The 20,417-nt window shown below is 47.9% G+C and overlaps 1 protein-coding gene across 1 annotated transcript in view; it reads right to left on the bottom strand.

Moving 5' to 3' along the window:
- Positions 1-20,417, bottom strand: part of TDRD10 (tudor domain containing 10) — a 31,248-nt gene that overhangs the window by 9,056 nt on the left and 1,775 nt on the right. Inside the window, 3 exon segments of the mRNA XM_012935136.2 lie at positions 15,363-15,493; positions 15,496-15,518; positions 16,627-16,673. Coding sequence (XP_012790590.2) covers positions 15,363-15,493; positions 15,496-15,518; positions 16,627-16,673 — 201 coding nt within the window.

Genomic DNA, 20,417 nt, shown 5'->3' on the forward strand with positions numbered 1-20,417 from the left:
GGGAGTAAAAGATTGCACCCGCCACAGAGGTGGGGGGTGGGAGGATAGGGGTGGCGGGGAGGGATACTGGGAACATTGTTGGTGGAGAAAGGGCACTGGTGGAGGGATGGGTACTCGATCATTGACTGAAATGTAAGTAAGCACGAAGATTTGTAAGTCTGTAACTGTACCTCATGGTGATTCATTTAAAAAAAAAAAGAAGAAAGAAAGAAAATAATCAGGGCTGTAAGCCAGAACAACAGAAATCATATAAGTAGATTAAAAAAAAAAAAACATTCGAAAGGTTGAATAAACCCAAAGAAATCCAGGTAAAGACACATGATCAAACGTTTTTCTAAAAACTAAACGGCAAGAAAAAAATTTGAAGCCAATTGGGGGGGGGAATGACCTTTTCAGTTACACAGAAAGTAAAAATATGAACTATCTGGAGCCAGAGTACAGGGTGGAGGCACTTGCCATGCACACAGCCAACCATGCTTCAATCCCCAGCACCACAGAGGGTTCCCTGAGCCCTGCAAGGAGTTAGCCCTGAGCACAGAGCCAGGAGTAAGCCCTGAGCACAGCTGGGTATTGCCCCCCCCCAAACAAAACAAAAACAAAATGGTGAAAATAACAGCAGTTTTCTGTTATTGAAGCCATGGAGGCAAAAAGAAATGGCAGTCTACTTATTTGCTGACAGGAAGAGAACCTAGAGAAATATCCTGGGGGAATGAAGGGGAAATTCAGAGGTTCTCAAGGAAGGAAAACAAAGGATCTGTCACCAGCAGACCATGCCTTAAACAACAACTATAAAGGAAGTTCTTTAAACCAAAAAGGAAATGATAAAAGAAGGAACCATGAAGCACCAGGAAGAAAGAACAGTCAGAAAAAATATGGACAAAGAAGTACAATAGGAGTTTCCTCCTCCTGCCCTCTCTCAATTATGTTTGACAACTGAAACAAAAATTAGCAACATTGTCTGATGTGGTTCTAAATGAGCACAGAGGAAACATTAGTGACAATTATAACAAACCAAGTAGGGAAAGCTTTTAGCACTCCAATTGGTAGAATTAGCAGACTGATGAGTTATCTATACACACACTCAGATGCATAAAATATAACATCCAGACTGTCTTCTTACAAGGTACACAGCCAGGCACCAGGGAGGTAATACAGCAGGGAAGGCACTTGCCTTGCACACAGCCAACGTGGGTTCAATCCCTTGGCGTACAGGGTACCCCAAGCCCACCAGGAGTGATCCCTGATGAAGTCAGGAGTAAGCCCTGAGCACCACTCAGTGTGGCCCCCAAAAACAATCAAACCAAACTAAAGAATATAGAACTCAACATCCTCACCAGGATCTACAGTTCATTACTGGGTACTGCACCAGCAGAGCAGACATCCTCTGAGTGGGAAGATTGAGTGAAGGTTGAGTGGGAATCAGTCTTCTGAGTGGGAACCGATCCCCTGGGCATGAACCGATCCTCTGGGTGTGAATCGATCCTGTCCCAACACAGTCTTTGCAGCTCTGAAGTCTCAGCAAGTATCCTGAGGGCCAGGTCATGTGGAGTGCATTCTCTCACCACAAATCAGTAGCAAAAAATACATGGAAGTCTCCAGATGGTGGGAAACAAAAGGGCACACTTCAAAGGAAGCCACAGAATAAAGACACTCAAAGAAACATTTGACAATAGTTTAAACTGAGTGAAAACACAACAAAACTGAAATGAAAAAATATCAAAATTTGGGGACACTGGGTAAAGAAGCAATTAGGTTCTTTATAGGAAACTATAAAATACCCTTCTTTTTTTTTTTTCCTTTTTCTGTCTCTCTGGCCCTAATTGCTTCAGTTTTTACCTGAAGGGAAAAATTTGAAAGAAAAGCAAGCTAAACCTAAAGAAAACAGAGGAAAGAAAGTAATTTGGTGCTTTTCAGCAGAAATCAATGAAAGTGATAAACTTGGGCAAAATATATCAGTTTCTCAAAAAATATTAACTATGGGGCTAGAGTGATAGTACAGTGGGTAAGGCACGTGACTTGCATGTGGCTGACCTGGGTTCCACCCCCGACTCCCACATACAGTCCCTTGAGTACCACCAGGAGTGATCCCTGAGCACAGACAAAGAAGTAAGCCCTGAGCAATTCCAGGTGTGTGTGTCTGGGGGGGAGGGGCAGGGGGCGGATGGAAATACAAGCTATCACTAAAAGATACTGCACACATGAGCTCCACCACAGAGTGTGGCCTTGGCAAGTATAACCAACCTCAGGTGAGCAGTTAAATGTGAGCCCCCAGGCCGAAGCAAGAGTACAGCTGAGAAGGTGCTCACCTTACACAGAGCAGACCTGGCTTTGATTCCCAGCATACACGGCCCCCAAGCCTGCTGGGAGTGACCCCTAAGTACCTTAGATATGACCTCCAAACCAAACCCCATATTAACGTGAGAACAGCATAGTCAGGTGTTTGCTCCTGGTCATAACAACAATGAAGGGATGGGGGAGAGCAAATAAGAAAATAAACGAAATCAAAATTTTATCAAAGTAGAATAGAGGCCAAAGTGATAGAGCACTTTCCTTGTATGCAGCCTAACTGGGTTCGATCCCAAGCACCTTACATGGTTTTCAAGCACCACCAGAAGTGAATCCTGAACACAGAGGCAGGAGTAAGCCCTGAGCACCACTGGGTGTGGCCCCAAAACCCAAAACCTAAGAACAAAGCAACAATAAATGAACAAACAAAAGAAACAGTGCACTTATAAGCACTCAGTAAACAAAATACTCAAATATAAATCTAACCAAATATATTAGGATTTGTATACTAAAAACTCTTTTTAAAAACTATATCATATAACAGATTATAACATATGGTATATAAAAACTATATTATTAAAAACTATATACAAATCAAATATTTTTGTTTTTGTTTTTTTTCTTTTTGGGTCACACCCGGCGATACAGGGGTTACTCTTGGCTCATGCACTCAAGAATTATTCCTGGCGGTGCTTGGTGCTCGGGGGACCATATGGGATGCTGGGAATCGAACCCGGGTCGACTGCGTGCAAAGCAAACGCACGAAAAGTTTCAAAGAAGAAACATTGCAAAGCAAACGCCCCACCCGCTGTGCTATTGCTTCAGCCCTACAAATCAAATATTTAAAGAAATAAAAATTCTGTATCCACGGGAGAATTTTTATCATTGCTAGTAAAGATGCAACTCTCTACAGCTGGTTTACAGATTCTAATGCAATTTCTAGCAAAATTTAAACAAAAATTTTGTAGGTATATAAACATATCCAAAGGCAAAGGAAGTAAGAAGCAAGTGATGGGGATCAAACCTGGGTCTCATTCCTGCAAGGGGAGCCTCTGACCACTGAACCATATCCTCAGTCCTGAAACTATTTTTTTGTTTGTTTGCTTTTGGGCCACACCCAGCAGTGCTCAGGAGCTATTCCTGCTTATCACTTGGTTTTGCCATGAGGAAAACTGAAGATGGTCTCTGGCATGCAAAGCACATACTACAGGCAGGTTTGGTTTTTTTTTTTTGTTTTGTTTTTTTTTTTTGCTTTTTGGGTCACACCTGGCGATACACAGGGGTCACTCCTGGCTCTGCACTCAGGAATTACCCCTGGTGGTGCTCAGGGGACCATATGGGATACTGGGGATCGAACCCGGGTCAGGCCGCGTGCAAGGCAAACACCCTACCCGCTGTGCTATCTCTCCAGCCCCTGTTTTTTTTTTTTTTTAATAATGTAGGAGTACTGATATTTGTTCAGCCATTGATTAAGCTGATTGAATTAAGCATGAACTCCACATTACTTTTTTTATTTTATTGTATCACTGTGAAATAGTTACAAAACTTTCATGTTTGAGACTCAGCTGTATAAAGATGGAACACCCATCCCTCCACCAGTGCACACTCTCCACCACTGATGTCCCCAGTATCCCCTCCCCCCACATCCCAGTCCTCACCCTGCCTCTGTGGCAGACAATCTCCCCAATACTCTCTAATTTGGGGCATTGTTTTGCTGGAATTTTCCCACCACTGTTCAAGCCTACCTGCCAGGGGCAGATGCTAGATAATTTATTTTCCATCGCTTATTTTGAATATCATGAGAACTCATGTGCCTGTGATTGTAAATGTAAATTTCTAGATTGTAAGTGGTTGGGTTCCAGAGACATCTCTGTATGGCACTAATCCATTTTGGGATTCAATTGGGAGTCTCTGGGCCAGGGCTGTTGGTGCGCTAAGATGGCGCCCGGAGGCAAATTGTGGGTGTGACAGCCAGTCTCCTGGGCAGGCAGAGACCTGGGGAGGGACAGCCCAGGTCCTCTGCCACCATGTGGCCTGGAGATTTAGTCCTAGATTAAGCCAGTTTTTGAGCTCCATCTCTGACCTGCCTAAACTTTTATTTCTAGGTCAAGCCCTGCTGTGTTCATGGCCCACTGCAGACTCTGTTCAGGGGTCACTCCTGGCCATGCTGGGAGGTCACATGTGGGCTGGGGATCAAACAAAGCTAAGGCAAAGCAAGTAAGGGCAAGTGAGGGACCCTTATGCTATCTCTCTGTCCCCTGCCTAAAACTTTTTCGTTTCGTGGGGCTGGAGCGATAGCCCAGCGGGTAGGGCGTTTGCCTTGCATGCAGCCGACCCGGGTTCGATTCCCAGCATCCCATATGGTCCTCTGAGCACTGCCAGGGGTGATTCCTGAGCATCGCCAGGTGTGACCCAAAAAGCAAAAAAAAAAAAAAAAAAAAAAAAACCTTTTTCATTTGGGACTACACCCAGTCATGCTCAGGGATTACTCCTGGCAGTGCTTGGTGGGGAATCATGCAGGAGGGGGTTGGGGGTGACTGAGGAGTGAAAGGAAAATGCCCTACCCACTGTACTGTTGCTCCAGCCCCTGCCTGAAATACTTTTAAAAAAGACTAAAGTGGAAGGAATCGGCCTACCCATATCAATATTGCTTTTATAGCTACAGAACCGAGACTATGTTTAGAGGCACAGACACACACATCAATGGAATAAAACTGAGAAGCTGAAATAAACCCACACAAATATGCCCAACTATTTATAAAGCTGCAAATTCAATTTAAAGGAAAAAAATACTGTTTTTTTTTTTTTAATGTTGCTGGGGCAACAGATGGTGCTGGCCATCTATCAGAAAAAAGCTAGAAATCAAGTTCCACAGTTGATACAAAAATTAACCCAAAAAAAAAATCATGGACTTAAACAGAAAACATAAAGCTACGTAATTGTCAAGGGGAAAAAATCATTAAGATCTAGAGCTGGTCCCAAGTTCTTAGACTGTACAACAAATCTTCATGAATGAGAAGGAGGCAAATTCAATCCAGTTTGATCTATTGGGTCTCAGGGACACTCAGATCTAAAGATCTGCAAACAGAAACAAAATCAGCCAGGACAAAACAGCAAGCTATGAGGCTGAAGCGACCGGACAGCAGGAAGGGCACTTGCCTTGCACGTGGCCAAGGTGGGTTCAATCCCCGGCACCACACAGGGGTCCTTCGAACACACCAGCAGTGATCCCTGGAGCACCAATGGGTGTGGCCCCCAAACAAAGCAAAAAGCAAAAACCCCAAACCAGAAACATCTAGCTCTGAGGGTCTCCAACCACCAGCCCACAGACAGTACAGGTGCGTGGGGTGGAGATGTAAGAAACTGACCCAGATGTTTTCATTTTGTTTTGGAGCCACACCCGGTGCTGGTCTCAGGAATGACTCCACATGGTGCTACAGGATGCCAGAGCCTGAGCCCAGGTCAGCCCACGCAAGCCAACTGCCCGACCCACCATCCTATAGCTCTGGACCCCTGACCCAGACACTCTGTCATGGGTGTCTAAGCCAATTCTGAATTGCTGAGCCATACTGCTCTGCATTAAAAAGCAACGACTGAGGGACTGAGTGAACAGAGGTGAAGGCTGACCCTAGTTCAAGAGGCTGCCCCAGGTCGGATCACCATAAGGTCTCCCAAACCCTTCCAGTGTGATCCCTGAACTAAGAGCCAGGAACGAGCCCTGAGTACCACAAGTGTGACCCAAAACATATGCACACGCTCATGGAAAAAAGCCAATCCCCCAAGCTTACCGACTTGGATTGTTCAATGTATAGAACACACTCGAAATCGGAGAAATACAGAGGCAACTGTTTCTGGTAGTCAGGGGCCGGGAAAGGGAGTGCGGGGCGGGGACGTAGGGAAAGAGGCTTTGGGTCTATGGCAATGCCTGTTCAGTCTTTGCTCCTGCCAATGGGATGGGGGGGCAGGGCAAAGACCACTGAGAGGTACTCCCCAGAGGGCCTCAGGGAAATGTTCTTGGTTTGGTGTGGAAAAAGAGTGTGGGCCTGAAGTGCTGAAAACTGAGTGCTGTCCTAATATTGGTTCTTTTATTGCAAATATCTTCCACTTTCTGGGTCAAACTAATCTTCCTGAACAGTAACTTCTGAGGGGCCTGAGCAATAACACAGCAGGTAGGCTGCTTGCCTTGCAACCATTCGACCTGGGTTTGACCCCCGTACTCAATATGGTCCCCCAAGCACAGCCGGGAATAATTCCTGAGTAGAGAGCCAGGAGTAACCCCTAAGCACTGCTGGGTGTGATTCCAAAACAAAAGAAAATAGTACCTTTTGAAGACTAATTCCCTGGACCTGGGGGTTCCTACGAAGCAATCTCAGTAAATCATGCAGGAAGGTGGGATTGAACCTGGGGGTCCCTCCCACAAGTCTGAGACAACCCCTGTCATAGAGGTCATTCCAGCTGCTCTTTTATAACTAAACTTTTTTTGGAGGAAGAACTCTCCACTGAAACTGAAGGCATCTTTAAAGATGAAACACCATTGACCAAGCAAGTGGAAGCAAAGATAAACAAATGGGACTATATTAAACTAAGAAGATTCTGCACCTCAAAAGAAATGGTGACCTAGATGCAAAGACAGTCTGTGGAATGGGAAAAATCCAATACCCATATGATAAGGGGTTAATATCAAAGATATACAAGGCACTGGTAGAACTTTATAAGAAAAGAAGTTCAACCCCATCAAAAAATGAGAAAAGAAACTTTTTCAAAGAAGAAATACAAACGGCCAAAAAGTACATGAAAAAAAATGCTCTACATCACTAATCATCAGGGAGATGCAAATCAAAATAAATAATGAGATATCACCTTACACTAAAGAGACTGGCACACATCAAAAAGAAAAAGAACCACCAGTGCTGACGGGGATATGGGGAGAAAGGACTCTCCTTCATTGTTGGTGGTAATGCTGACTGGTCCGGCCTTTTTGGAAAACAATATGGGCATTCCTCAAAAAACTAGAAATTGGGCTGGAGTGATAGCACAGCAGGTAGGGCATTTGACTTGCATGTGGCCAGCCCTGGTTCAAATCCCAGCATCCCATATGGTCCCCTGAGCACCGCCAGGAGTAATTCCTGAGTGCAGAGCCAGGAGTAACCCCTGTGCATTGCCGGGTGTGACCCAAAAAGCAAAACAAAAACAAAAACTAGAAATTGAACTTCTATATAATACAGCAATACCACTGCTTGGAATATGCTCTGGGTGCCCAAAACACACAGCAGAAATGCATCTTCACTACTATGTTCATTGCAGCACTATTCACAATAGCCAGAATCTGGAAACAACCTGAGTGTCTGAGAACAGATGACTGGATAAAGAAACTATGGTACATCTACACAATAGAATACTATCCAGCCACAAGAAAAAAATGAAGTCCTGAAATTGACTAATAGATGGAGATTAGAATGCTGGATGAAATGAGTCAGGAGGAGAGGGACATAAAATTACTGTACTCATTTATGGATATAAAAAACATAGCATGAGGCTATTTCCTAAGGACAGTAGAAATGAGGGCCAGGAGGATTGGCCCATGCTTGGAAGCTTGCCACAATTGTTGGGGAGAGGGCAGTTAGGACAAAGAAGGGACCACTGTAACAATGATAGTTGGAAATGATCATTCAGGACAAGAATTGAGTGCTTAAAGTAGGCAAAGGGATATACATGATAACCTGTCAGCACCTGTATTGCAAACCATAGCGCCCAGAGAGAGAGAGAGAGAGAGAGAGAGAGAGAGAGAGAAAGAGAGAGAGAGAGAGAGAGAGAGAGAGAGAGAGAGAGAGAGAGAGATGGGGGGAGTACCTGCTGTAGAGGAAGGCTGGGTAGAGGATGAAAGGAGGGAAACTGGAGACATTGGTGGTGGGAAATGTACACTGGTGATGGGATTGGATACCAAAACCAATCACGAACAACTTAGTACCTATGTATCTGGTGATTTAGTTTAAAAAAAAAAAAAGTCAGGGGCTGGAGCGATAACATAGCGGGTAGGGCGTTTGCCTTGCACGCAGCCAACCCGGGTTCAAATCCCATATGGTCCCCTGAGCACCGCCAGGAGTAATTCCTGAGTGCAGAGCCAGGAGTAACCCCTGTGCATCGCCAGGTGTGACCCAAAAAGCAAAAAAAAAAAAACAAACAAACATTAAAAATAAATAAAGTCAGGCAAGCACCCTATTCTCTGTACTATCACTCCAGCCCTTCCTATGAACCATTTGTGCTTTAATATATCTGACCCCCCACACCCCCCAAAGGTGTAAAATGTATCTTTCATATTGAATTCTAGTTTGTCTGGGATTTGCTTCTACACCTTGGTAAGGCTGAGATACAATTTCACTTTTTAAATGTCTTATCCTGGTCTTATAACCAGTGCTCATTCTCGCACCAGTAGATTCTGCACTGACATGAACCTCTTTCTAACCTCTCCAGCATATTTTGTTCAAACTGACCAGCCTTGGGTCAGCTCTGTGATATCTTCTCATATGCCTGTCAAGGTCTCCCAGATTCCTTTTCAGGAAGAAGTACCATAGATTTTCTTGGGCTTTTACTCTTCTAAGCTTTTTTTTCTTTTTTTTTTCTTTTTGGGTCACACCCACTGATGCACTGGGGTTACTACTGGCTCATGCACTCAGGAATTACTTCTGGTGGTGCTCGGGGGACCATATGGGATGCTGGGAATCGAACCCGGGTTGGCCGTGTGCAAAGCAAATGCCCTACCCACTGTGCTACAGCTCCAGCCCCTATTCTTCTAAGCTTTAGAACCAGCCTGTTCCATGACTGAGAAAATCTCAGTTTTTCTGGGGATTTTGAATAGATAAACTGGGGGACATCTTAAATTACTTTGTTGAGGTTTGGACCATACCAGCTGCTGCCCTGGGGTCACTCCTGGCAGGCTTAGGGGACTCTATGGGGACTCTAGGATAGAACTGGGATCAGTTGAAGACAAGTGTCTTAACTCCTATACTATCTCTCCATCCCCAAATAATTCTTACTGTTTCTATTGATGATCATGAAACTTTTCCTACTTCTTCGTGAGCTTTCCATTATGACTTGCTTTTCGTTATATGTTTTTTACTTATTTTCCCCTTCCCTCTATCAGCGTTGCAGAGCCTGGGGTCGCACGCAGGGTCAGTGGGTCTTGATGTTCACACATTCAGCTTCAGACTCACGTGTGCTCACACACATTTGAGCTGCCGTGCTTGCAGGGGTCACACGCTGCAGGGGCGGTGCTGGCAGAGCTGCCGGGATCATGCTCAGGACACGTGGGGGCAACTGGGTATCACATTCCAGGCCACTCCCAGGAAGGCACGTCAGCCACAAAGCCCTCTCCCAGCGCTGACAGACTTCCAGAAAGTTTAGGACTGCCCCCAACAGAAGGCCACACTCCCCTTCTGTTGGATTTCCTCCGTAGGGACCTGATGCCTTTTAAATTGCTCTTAAAAAACGATCTGCTTTTGGGGCTGGAGTGATAGCACAGCAGCACAGCGGGTAGGGCGTTTGCCTTGCACACGGCCGACCCAGGTTCGATTCCCAGCATCCCATATGGTTCCCTGAGCACCGCCAGGAGTAATTCCTGAGTGAAGAGCCAGGAGTAACCCCTGTGCATCACCGGGGTGTGACCCAAAAAGCAAAAAAAAAAATCTATTTTTACAAGTTATTTTTGTGGTTTCTCAGTCATGGCAAATAGAAATGCAATTGATTTTGGTGTACAGGATCTCTTAGGTCCTACCCCTTAAAGTATTATTTCTAATAACTTGTAGATGAAGTCCTCCAACATAAAGAAATTCTATTAATAAACAATAACACTTTTGTTCCTCCCATTCTAAAATTTAAGGCTTTGTCTTTCTTGTCCTATAGAACAGAACAAGGCCCGTCACAGTATATGCTGGAGAGGTGGTGGGCGTCCTTGTTTAGTTCTTACTTTTAAAGAGAATGTTCACGTTTCCTCTCTTAAAATACTGTTTTCTGTGAGGTTTTGGTAGATAGCTTTTATTGGGTTGAGAATATCCTAGTTTCAGCAACTAAGAATACTTATTTTTTTAAAACCATAAATTTGAGCTAAATTTTGTTCAATGCTTTTGCTGTTTCTATTTAAGATAATCATAGTTTTTATCCTTTAATCTGTTAGTGAAAGACCAAGTTTTTCTAATATTAAACTACTTTTAGTATGTTTGGGGGGCGAGCTTGTCAGGATATTCTCCCTTCACCAGCAAAGGCTGACTTCACTTTGCCAGTATTTTATTTAGAAATGTCGTGAGCATGCTCAAGAGTGAAGTAAGCCTACAAGCTTCCTTAAGATCTTATGTCTGGTTTGATATCAAGGCTTTCCTGGCCTTGTGGAGTGAACCATACAGTGTCTCTCATTTTATTTTAGGAAGAATGTATATACATCTGGAATGTTCTGTTTCCAGGTAAAATATATCTAGGACACAATCTAAAGTGCTCCTACTATGCAGGGCGGGTTCCAGGATGCCCAGGAAGGAGGGGTGCCCTGGGGAAAGAAAGAGGGGTATCATGGGAGGGAAAAGAGGGGTACCATGGGGGGAGGAGGGGTACCATGGCAGGATGGAGGGGTACCATGGGGAGAAAGAGGGGTGTCATGGGGAGAAGAAGGGGTGCCATGGGGGAAGGGGGAGTGCCATGGGAGAAGGAGGGGTACCATGGGAGGGAAAAGAGGGGTACCATGGGGGGAGGAGGGATGCCATGGGGGGAGGAGGGGTGCCATGGGGGCAGGAGGGGTGTTGTGCAGAGAGGGAGCTGGGAGAGCAGGTATGGGATTGCAGCTGCTTCCCAGCCAAATGGGGGAATACCCCAAGACTCTAACCCAAGATCCCACCATGGTCTTTCTGAGCCTCAGGACAAAAGGACTTGGCCCAGGAAGTACAGAGGGACCCACTGACAGCAAAAACCTACCTTGACTAGATTAGGAGATTAACCAGACATTTCACTTTTTGCTAAGAAAAAGATCGACACTAAAGACTATCACCACTTCTCTGTGATAATCATCCACAATAGCCAACTTACAATAAAAAAATGATGAATTTATAAGGAAGTCTGAGAATTGGACCCACCTTAAAGGAGGCTTCAGTGAGACTGGAGCCACCAATGAGGTGGAATGAGCAGAAAAGTGGCCCTGTGACGGTCATAAACACGTTCCAGAGCCCTGACGAACAGGCTGGCCAGAGCCAGAGGATAGGAAGGTGGGTGATTTCAGCTGAGAAGTGGGGGTAAGGGGTATGTGAGGGGAGAAGACAGCACCCAAAGGAAGTTGAAAAATACACACTCTTGGGGCCGAAGCGATAGCACAGCGGGTAGGGCGTTTGCCTTGCACGCGGCCGACCCGGGTTCGATCCCCGGCATCCCATATGGTCCCCCAAGCACCGCCAGGAGTAATTCCTGAGTGCAAAGCCAGGAGTAACCCCTGAGCATCGCTGGGTGTGACCCAAAAAAAAGCAAAAAAAAAATACACACTCTTGGGGCTGATAGTTCAGCAGGTAGGGTCTTTGCCTCGCACGTGGCAACCCGGGTTCGATCTCCAGCATTCCAAATGGTCCCCCAAACACTGCAAGGAGTAATTCCTGAGTGCAGAGCCAGGAGTAACCCCTGAGCATTGCTGGGTGTGGGGGAAGGGGAGGAGGGAAGGAGAGAGAAAGGGAGAGGGAGAGGGAGAGGGAGAGAGGGAGAGAGACTGAGATGGAAACAAATTCATTGGGTTTAATAACAAAGAGGAAATAACAGAAATGCCTGAAAACTCTGAGCAGGTGAGTTTGACAGTGTGGGAAGGCCTGGGGCCATCAGCAAGGATGGAGAACAGGCAGAGGTGGGTGGCTGAGTTCAACTCAGAGCAGGTCCCTGGAGAGGGGAGGCCAGCTGCACCTGGCTGTTCACAGCCCCTGACTCTGAGTTAAGGAAACAGAGGCAGTGGAGAGCAGAGACGGCAGGGGGCAGTGCATGGGGTCTGCAGCATCTCACTGTTAGATTGGAGGCTTCATACTTGCTCTTTAAAATAGGGCCTGAAGACTCACAAGTAAATCTCGGAAGAGAGCCACAAGCCACAGAGATGACTCCAGATGCCACACCAGGCTGATCCTGGTTTCTAGGGTACCCAGAGGTGAGCTGGTGAACCCAGCCCAGCCTCAGTAGAGCCTCAGAAGCCAAAAGCCTCCAGAATCCAATGATGCCACGCTCCTGGCCAACCTCCACAGGCTCATGACAAGCCCCTCACACATGAGAATGAATCTGCTGAAAAACAGGTATGCAGTTTTTGTGACCAAAATCTCCAGGCTCCCATGGAGTTGGAAATGGGCAACCTCCCCCCATTTCCCTGTCTTTCCTGAAACCTGGCAGTCACACCCACAAACTTCCTCCAGCGCCATATAAGCTCATTAACAGCCATGATCCAGAGATTCACAACAAGCTGCAGAGATGCCTCCCGATCCCAAGGTCATCTCCAGCGGTATCACCCTATTCAATAGTTTAGAATCCTTGAAGCGCACGGTTGCTTTTGCAGCTGCAGGAGCTTTCATACTCTACTCCTCGGACGGATGTATCAAGAGTAGCACACCACTGGGGCCAGAGCGATAGCACAGCGGGTAGGGCGTTTGCCTTGCACGCGGCCGACCCGGGTTCGATCCCCGGCATCCCATATGGTCCCCCAAGCACTGCCAGGAGCAATTCCTGAGTGCAAAGCCAGGAGTAACCCCTGAGCATTGCTGGGTGTGACCCAAAAAAGCAAAAAAAAAAAAAAAGAGTAGCACACCACATTTGTTGTGGATAAGGTAGAAGGCAATCGATCTCAATCTAAAAAATAGATATTAGCACACAAGACTCAACATGTAACAGCATGTTAGTAATCTCTTATACAAGGGCTTAATGGCTCTCGGGTGAGATATAACAATCTTCACACATTCTTCTAAGAAAACTTTTTTGAATTATTTTTAGCACATTATTCATAACAAGCCATGCAAAATAAATTTAGGACCTCCTTTGGGGGCAGGCTTGGGTGGTGGTGGGAAAATTCAAAATAATGGTAGTGGGAAGGTGTAATGGTGGTGGGATTGGTGTTGGAATATTGAATGTAATAAATCATTGTGAACAACTTCATAAAAATAAAAAATGATGGGGGTGGAGAAATAGGGTCTGAGGTGAACACCATCAATCTGCCCAAATTCTCGGTGACTGATGCTCATCACCTGTTTGAGACGATCCTCTTCCAGAATTAAATGGGCATCAGAGAAAGGGTGGGTGGGTGAAGTGGCATGCAATGCTTGAATCAGGCCTTCTGGAGAGGCTTCTGATCAGCAATGAGGAGGCTGTGAGGGGGAGGGGCCTGGAAGACACAGCCAATGAGGGGTCACTTCTGGATCCCCCCAAACGCCAGGAATCATGAGTTACCCCAGGAAGGAGAGACGGTGACCCAGAAGCAGAGGTCACCTTCGAATGGGGGGAGGGACAGATGCAGCAGACACCAGCAGGTGGTCTGGCCCCATGGCTCCCATACATACAGGTGGCACTGAGAGGACATGGGGGAAGGGGGAGAGATAGTACAGCAGGTGGGGTGCTTGCCTTGCACACCGCCAACCAGGGTTCGATCCCAGGCACACCAATAGGTCCCCTGAGCCCCACTACCAGTAACCCCCTGAGCACAGAACCAGGAGTAAGCCCTGAGCACACTGGGTATGAGCCCCAAACAATTTAAATTAAAAATAAAAGAAATGGAAGAGTACTGAGAGGCAGCACAGTGGACAGAGCACGTGTCCTGCATGCACGAAATCAAGGTTCCATCCCTAGCACTTGGCAGCTGAGAGGCGGCCACTCCAGTCCAGCTCACAACATCCAGTTCCAAGAGTCCAGCTCTGGGGAGGACCCTGCCTGCCAAGACGCTTCTCTCTCCTTGCTGACTGAGCCCCCAGCAGCAGCCCCAGGCCTGCCTTAAAATGCCGCCCCTCCCCCCCGCATTCCAAGCCCTCAGGGCCAAAAAAGCCCAAGCAGAACTGTGCTAGAAGTAGCCCCCCATGGAAGAGGGCACTGTCGCTCTCCACGGTCTCTCCCCTTTCCAGCAGGAGCCCTGAAAACGTGCTGGGGTCCCCCCACACTGTTGGGCATCTCTCCTCCCTAGAAGAGCTAACTCGTGTGGCTCAGTTTTTTTCTTGCATGTGAGTGGAGTCGTATGCTTATTAACAAGGGGACCCAGTGCCTCCCGCTCACCTTCACCTGAGAACTGAGACCCCCCCAGAACACACTTGGCTGACTGGGCCACACCTGGTGATGCACAGGGGTTACTCCTGGCTCATGTACTCAGGAATTACTCCTGGCGGTGCTTGGGGGACCATATGGGAAGTTGGGAATCAAACCCGGGTCGACTGCATGCAAGGCAAATGCCCTACCTGCTGTGCTATCGCTCCAGCCCCCTGACTGCCCCCTTTCCAGGGAGAAACAAACCACTCGGCAGCCCCTGGAAATCTGCCTTCAAACCTCCCTGTTCCGTGAAGTCCCCACTTGTACCTGAGGCCACTCCCACCCTCTGGATTTCTCCAGGGATCCCAAGGGGGATGATATCACTCACTTTGGGAAACATCTTGGGGAGGGAGCCGGAGGGGCTAAAGGTCCCCCTGCACCCCCCAAAAGCCGCCCATCACAGTCTCCCCAACATTATTCTCACACTTTGGCTATTATTTGCCTTCCCATGAGGAAGCAGATTTCATTTATCTTCGCCTTAACCCTCCCCGTGGCAGTCTGGGGGCTGTGCCAGCAACGGCTGCTGCTCTGAGGCGCACACTTGCAACGACCCCCACACTCAGGGATGCCCGAAGCCCTCCTGTCCATCGAGAGGGGCCTTCCCTGGCTGGCAAACGCCACGCTTTCTGCCCAGACCCCACGGCCATCTGTGAACAGTCCCTTGTGCCACCCCAACTCCTGCCTTTTCTGTAGCACGAGAGAGCAGATGGCAGGAGGGGAGGCCCCGCGCCCTGCAGCCTTGGAACAAGGGTCATGCAGACACCCCAGACAAGAGGAGAGGGGCTCAGAATCCATACCGGCAGCTCCCAGGCACCCCTGGCCACGTCCTGCGTCCTCTTGGGAACATTTTTACTTGAATTCAAATATAGTTTCTGTTGATGGAAGAACGACCCGTTCAGCTTCTGCACGGCGAGGGCCACGTTCTGCTTGAGCCCAGATGGACGAAAGCAAAGCTGCAGAGGACAGAGGCAGCCGTGACACATCTCAGCAGGTGGGGCGCGGGAACATGGCCAGCCACCCAGTGTGGCCAGGCTCACACCTGGCTGGGCAGGGAGCACAGGCTCCCGAGGGTCCCTCTGCACGACGAGGCCCAGCCACTTCCTGTCCCATCTGCTGTCCCACTCCACTCGTTGCATGACTGGGGGACCATGGCTTAAGCGGCACTAAGTTGCTTTACAGGGGCCACAGGGGATGTATGGCCAGCGGTGTACAGAGGCCACAGGACCACACCTGTCAATGCCTGGGGGTTATCAGTGCCAGGGATCAAACCTGGGGCCTTGCATGTACTCAATCACCTAAGCCATGGCCTCAGCCTGAAGAGGAAGTAACATTTTCACAGCCCAGCAGGAAGGTTCTGGACCTGCATGGTCTGCAGATGGGAGGGGAAGGGCTGGACCAGCATGTGAGGCCCCTGCAACTAGACTTGGTGACGTCTGCACCCCAATGCCACCACCCAATGCTGCCATTCCTTAGAATGGGTACCAGGACCGGAGGGATGCTAGAGCCAGCAGGGCATGATTCCTGAGCACTGCAGGAGTGAGCACGGGAGTGATGCCCTAGGCACAGACCTGGGAGCAGTCCCTGAGCACTAGCAGGCACGTGATGGTGGTCTCTCTCATCCGCACCCACACAGGGCAGTGCTGGCACCAGGGACCAAAGTCACGGTAGGCTTGATCCCCCAACCATGTGGCTCTGGTTCCAGGTTCCTCTCGAGTCCATCCCGAGTTCAAAGCACAGTTCTGGCCCTGGAAATGAGAAAAGATGGGTGTCCAACTTCCTGGGCACCCAAGGTGCCAAGTTCCCCTTCCTCTCTGCCCACTCCAAGGGGACAGCAATGGAGGAGCTGAGACATCGGCAAGGACAGAGCCAGAAACAAACCTGGGTCTCCGGGTGTCCACACTGAAGTGGGACCAGCTGCGGGGTCAGGATTATACAGAAGAGGGGTCCCCTCAAGCCACTGTGCCAAGTCCTCGCGGGTGTGGCTTTGGCAGCTGGCAGTGGCTGCCCGGGAGCAGGACGGGTAGGGGAAGGAGTCGCTTCCCACACAATGAAGGTCATTACCACTTGCACCCATTCTGGACTTTGTGGACATGGGAAGGGCTAACGTCCTTTAGCAGTACAGAATCTCCACCTGCAAGGGCAGCGTTTGAAAGAGAAAGACCCAGAGATGTCATTGATATCCTGTTCTCAAGATTCGGCTCTCCCACTGCTTGGCTGAGCCCTGCCCAGTGCATTTACCGAGAACCCATCGGCACTGCTCTGAGTGTGTTTATGTGTCTGTATGTGTGTATGAGTGTGTGCGTGTGTCTGTATGAGAGTGCTTCTCTGTGTGTGTCTCTGTGTATGCGCTCAGTGATGTGCTCACAGAGGCCAGGAGGAGAGAGGTTGGGCCTGGACAGGTCAGCAGGGGTGAGGCTACCGACAAGGAGACAGGCCCCAGGAAAGGGGATATAGACAGGAGCAAGTGAGGGCAGGCTCCCAGGAGAAGCAACTTTGAGCCACAGCAATCTGGGGCCATGTCCCCCTTATCTCTGCCTGGGCTGGGGCCCGCTTTAACCTGAGCAGCCCAGAAGGCCGGCCCCTGAGCTAACTCATTCACAAGGCCCTGCCTTCACTTCTTGCTTCCAGCATTCAGTGGCCACTCGACAAACCTGCCCCGTGAGGGATGTGGCCACTGGGTATAACTGAGGCTGGGGATCTGAACTGACGACAGGCTTACGATTTAGGGGGCTGCTGGGACCCCGGGGACAAACAGGCGAGAGATGAAGAGGCAGCACACGGAGGGGAGTGCACGCCTCCCTGCTGAGAATCACCTGTTGCTGCTGAGCCCTCCCCCGCCCCTTTCCCCAGGGGAGTCTGGCCTCCATTGTACAGACACAGCCCCACTCCCCATCAGCCGCTTCCCACCTCCCCAAATGCAAACAGGCACTGAGATAAGGGTCTCCATGAACCGCCTGCCCTTTGGGGCTACACCCTCTTTTTTCTCTTTTCTGCCAAAGAGCAAGCAAGAGCCAGGGCCAGGTTGCCACTGCCTAGTTTCCTCTCTGCCCACTCCCTTGACTCCCTGCAGCCGGGCCTCTGTTCCTGCCCAGACCCAGAGAACTTTCCAGAAGGTCTCTAATGGACTCATGATACAAAAGCTTTCCTGCAGGTTCCACGGCAACTTCTAATTTAGCTTCCCACCTGCACATTACACTTGTAAGTCCCACAGTGGTGATGAACCAATCTCCCTAGAAAATTTTATTTGGGAAAAAAAATGTTTATTTATACCAATCTTTTTTTAAAAGTGGCTTTTAACCATCTAAAGTCACTTTGCTGGCTTAGGAAAAGAGAAATGCCTTATGAATAACTCATTTTTTCCCCCGATGCCTTCGTTGTTTATATTACATTTAAATTCAAATTTCCTAATTTGATTCACTTTTAAATATTTAATGTTTATTGCATATAAATCTACAGGATGCTGAGCAAACTATTTGTGGGCACAAGAATATATGTTTGGCATTCCCAGTTTACGGGGCATTTCCATAGACTATTTTCCCACCTGATCTTTAAGACTAGGAGAGAGACAGTAGAGCAGGTAAGGTGCTTGCCTTACAGACAGGTGACCCAGATTTGATAACCAGCATCCCATATGGTCCCCTGAGCACTGCCAGGAGTAATTCCTGAGTGCAGAGCCAGGAGCAAGCCCGGAGCATCACTGGATGTGGCCCAAAAATGAACATGAAGGTTGAGGACCAGGAAGGCAACTCAGTGGTAGAGTACATGCCTCCTGTGTCTGAGTGCTCTGGGTTTGATTTCCAGCACCACAAAACCACATAAAACAAAATAAATGGAAAAATGAAATCATTCTGTGACATCCTCCTTCTCAGAGCCATACAATAAGTAACTAAGGGCTAGAGAGATAGTACAGCAGCCTAGGCATCTGCCTTGCAGAGCTGACCCCAGTTTGATCCTGAGCATCACATATGGTTCCCTAAGTCTTGTCCGGAGTGACCCTGAGTAGAAACCCTGAGTACTGCTAGGTGTAGCCCCATAACAAAAGAGCAACAACAAAATAAGAGAGAGAGGTAAACTGCCTAAGATTACAGTCAATCAAGAGTCAGGGTTTGAAAACAGGGCTACTGACTTGAAATCATCCTTCTCATGGATCCAGCACCCAGTATTTTCTTCTCTTTAGGATAAAAACTAGTTCCTGAATCTGTTTCATAATACAGAGCAATAGTTAATGACCTTGGCTGCATGTTGAAATCATCTCAGCAGTTTTTAAAGAACATCTAAAAGCTTGGAGTCTATTCTCGGGGACCCTGATCTTATTTATGGGGGTGAGGGCAGGCATGGCACTGTGGTTGGAAAGATGCAAGGAACTCTGCCACTGAAGCTCCTGTGCAGTGAGAATCGGGCCCCACTGCTATCAACAGGGGCTAGCAAGCTTCTGTAAAGGGTCAGACAGAAAATGATTTATGCTTGCAGGTCTATGCCTTTGCAAGAAATACTCAGATTCCCTTTGTAGACTAAAAGTAGACATGGATAATAAAGAAATAAGTGTGTGGCTGTGTTCCAATAAAACTTTATTTATAAAGAAAAGAATGTGTGCCAATAAAACTTTATTTATAAGGAAATAAATAAATGTGTGTGTCAATTAAACTTTATTAGGAAAGTGTGTGGCTGTGTACCAATAAAACTTTATAAGAAAATGAATGTGTGTGGCTGTGTGCTAATAAAATTTTATAAGAAAGTGTGTATGACTGTGTGCCAATAGAACTTTGTAAGGAAATGTGTGAGGCTTTGTGCTAATAAAATTTTATTAACAGGGTCAAGAGAGACAGTACTTAGGGCTCTTGCCTTGTGTGTGATAAACCCGGGTTCAATCCCTGGCACTCCATATGGTTCCCTAAGTTCTACCAGAAATGATCCCTGGGCATAGAGCCAGGAGTAAGCTCACACCACCAGGTGTATCCCAATTATTCCCACCTAAATAAATAAATAAATATACATAGTAAGGGAGTAACAAATAACCAAAGACAACAGAACTGGAAATTTGGTCTATAGAACTGAGCTGAGGGAAAGGAGAAGGGGGGCAGATGGGAGGTGTTGGGGGACACTGGTGGTGGGAAACAGGTGCTCTGTGGAGGGAAGGACACTTGGGTGAGTGTGGAGTTGTGATGATGTATGTATGAAACCATCATCCACAGTAACACGGCACATAATAAAAACGGAAGAGACTTTCTTCCTTTTTTTTTTTTTTTGGTTTTTGGGTCACACCTGGCGATGCACAGGGGTTACTCCTGGCTCTGCACTCAGGAATTACCCCTGGTGATGCTCAGGGGACCATATGGGATGCTGGGAATCGAACCCGGGTCGGCCGCATGCAAGCAAATGCCCTACCCACTGTACTATTGCTCCAGCCCCCAAGAAGAGACTTTTTGAAACAACACACACACACAAAAAAAATAATACCCAACAGCCATTTCAAATCCCCTGTGCGGGGCTGGAGCAATAGCACAGCGGGGAGGGTGTTTGCCTTGTACGCAGCCAACCTGGGTTTGATCCCCGGCATCCCATATGGTCCCCCAAGCACCACCAGGAGTAATTCCTGAGCATTGCTTGGTGTGGCTCAAAAACCAAATTCCCATGTGCTAGACCCTCTCTCTGACTCCTGCCACTTCCCCACGCCTACTGTCAAGTGCCTCCTGCTATCCACAAGCTCCAGGCACCCCTGTTCCACCATCCATCCTGCACCCCCTCAGCCTTGTCCTGCCTCCTCAGCACCACCAGCCCTGGGTTTGTTCTGGGGCCTGTGGTCCTCAGCCCCGCACTGGTCTCCAGAGAATCACTTGGCATCCCCATCTTGA

This window comes from Sorex araneus, chromosome 5, assembly GCF_027595985.1.
Source record: "Sorex araneus isolate mSorAra2 chromosome 5, mSorAra2.pri, whole genome shotgun sequence".
NCBI classification, from domain to species: domain Eukaryota; kingdom Metazoa; phylum Chordata; class Mammalia; order Eulipotyphla; family Soricidae; genus Sorex; species Sorex araneus.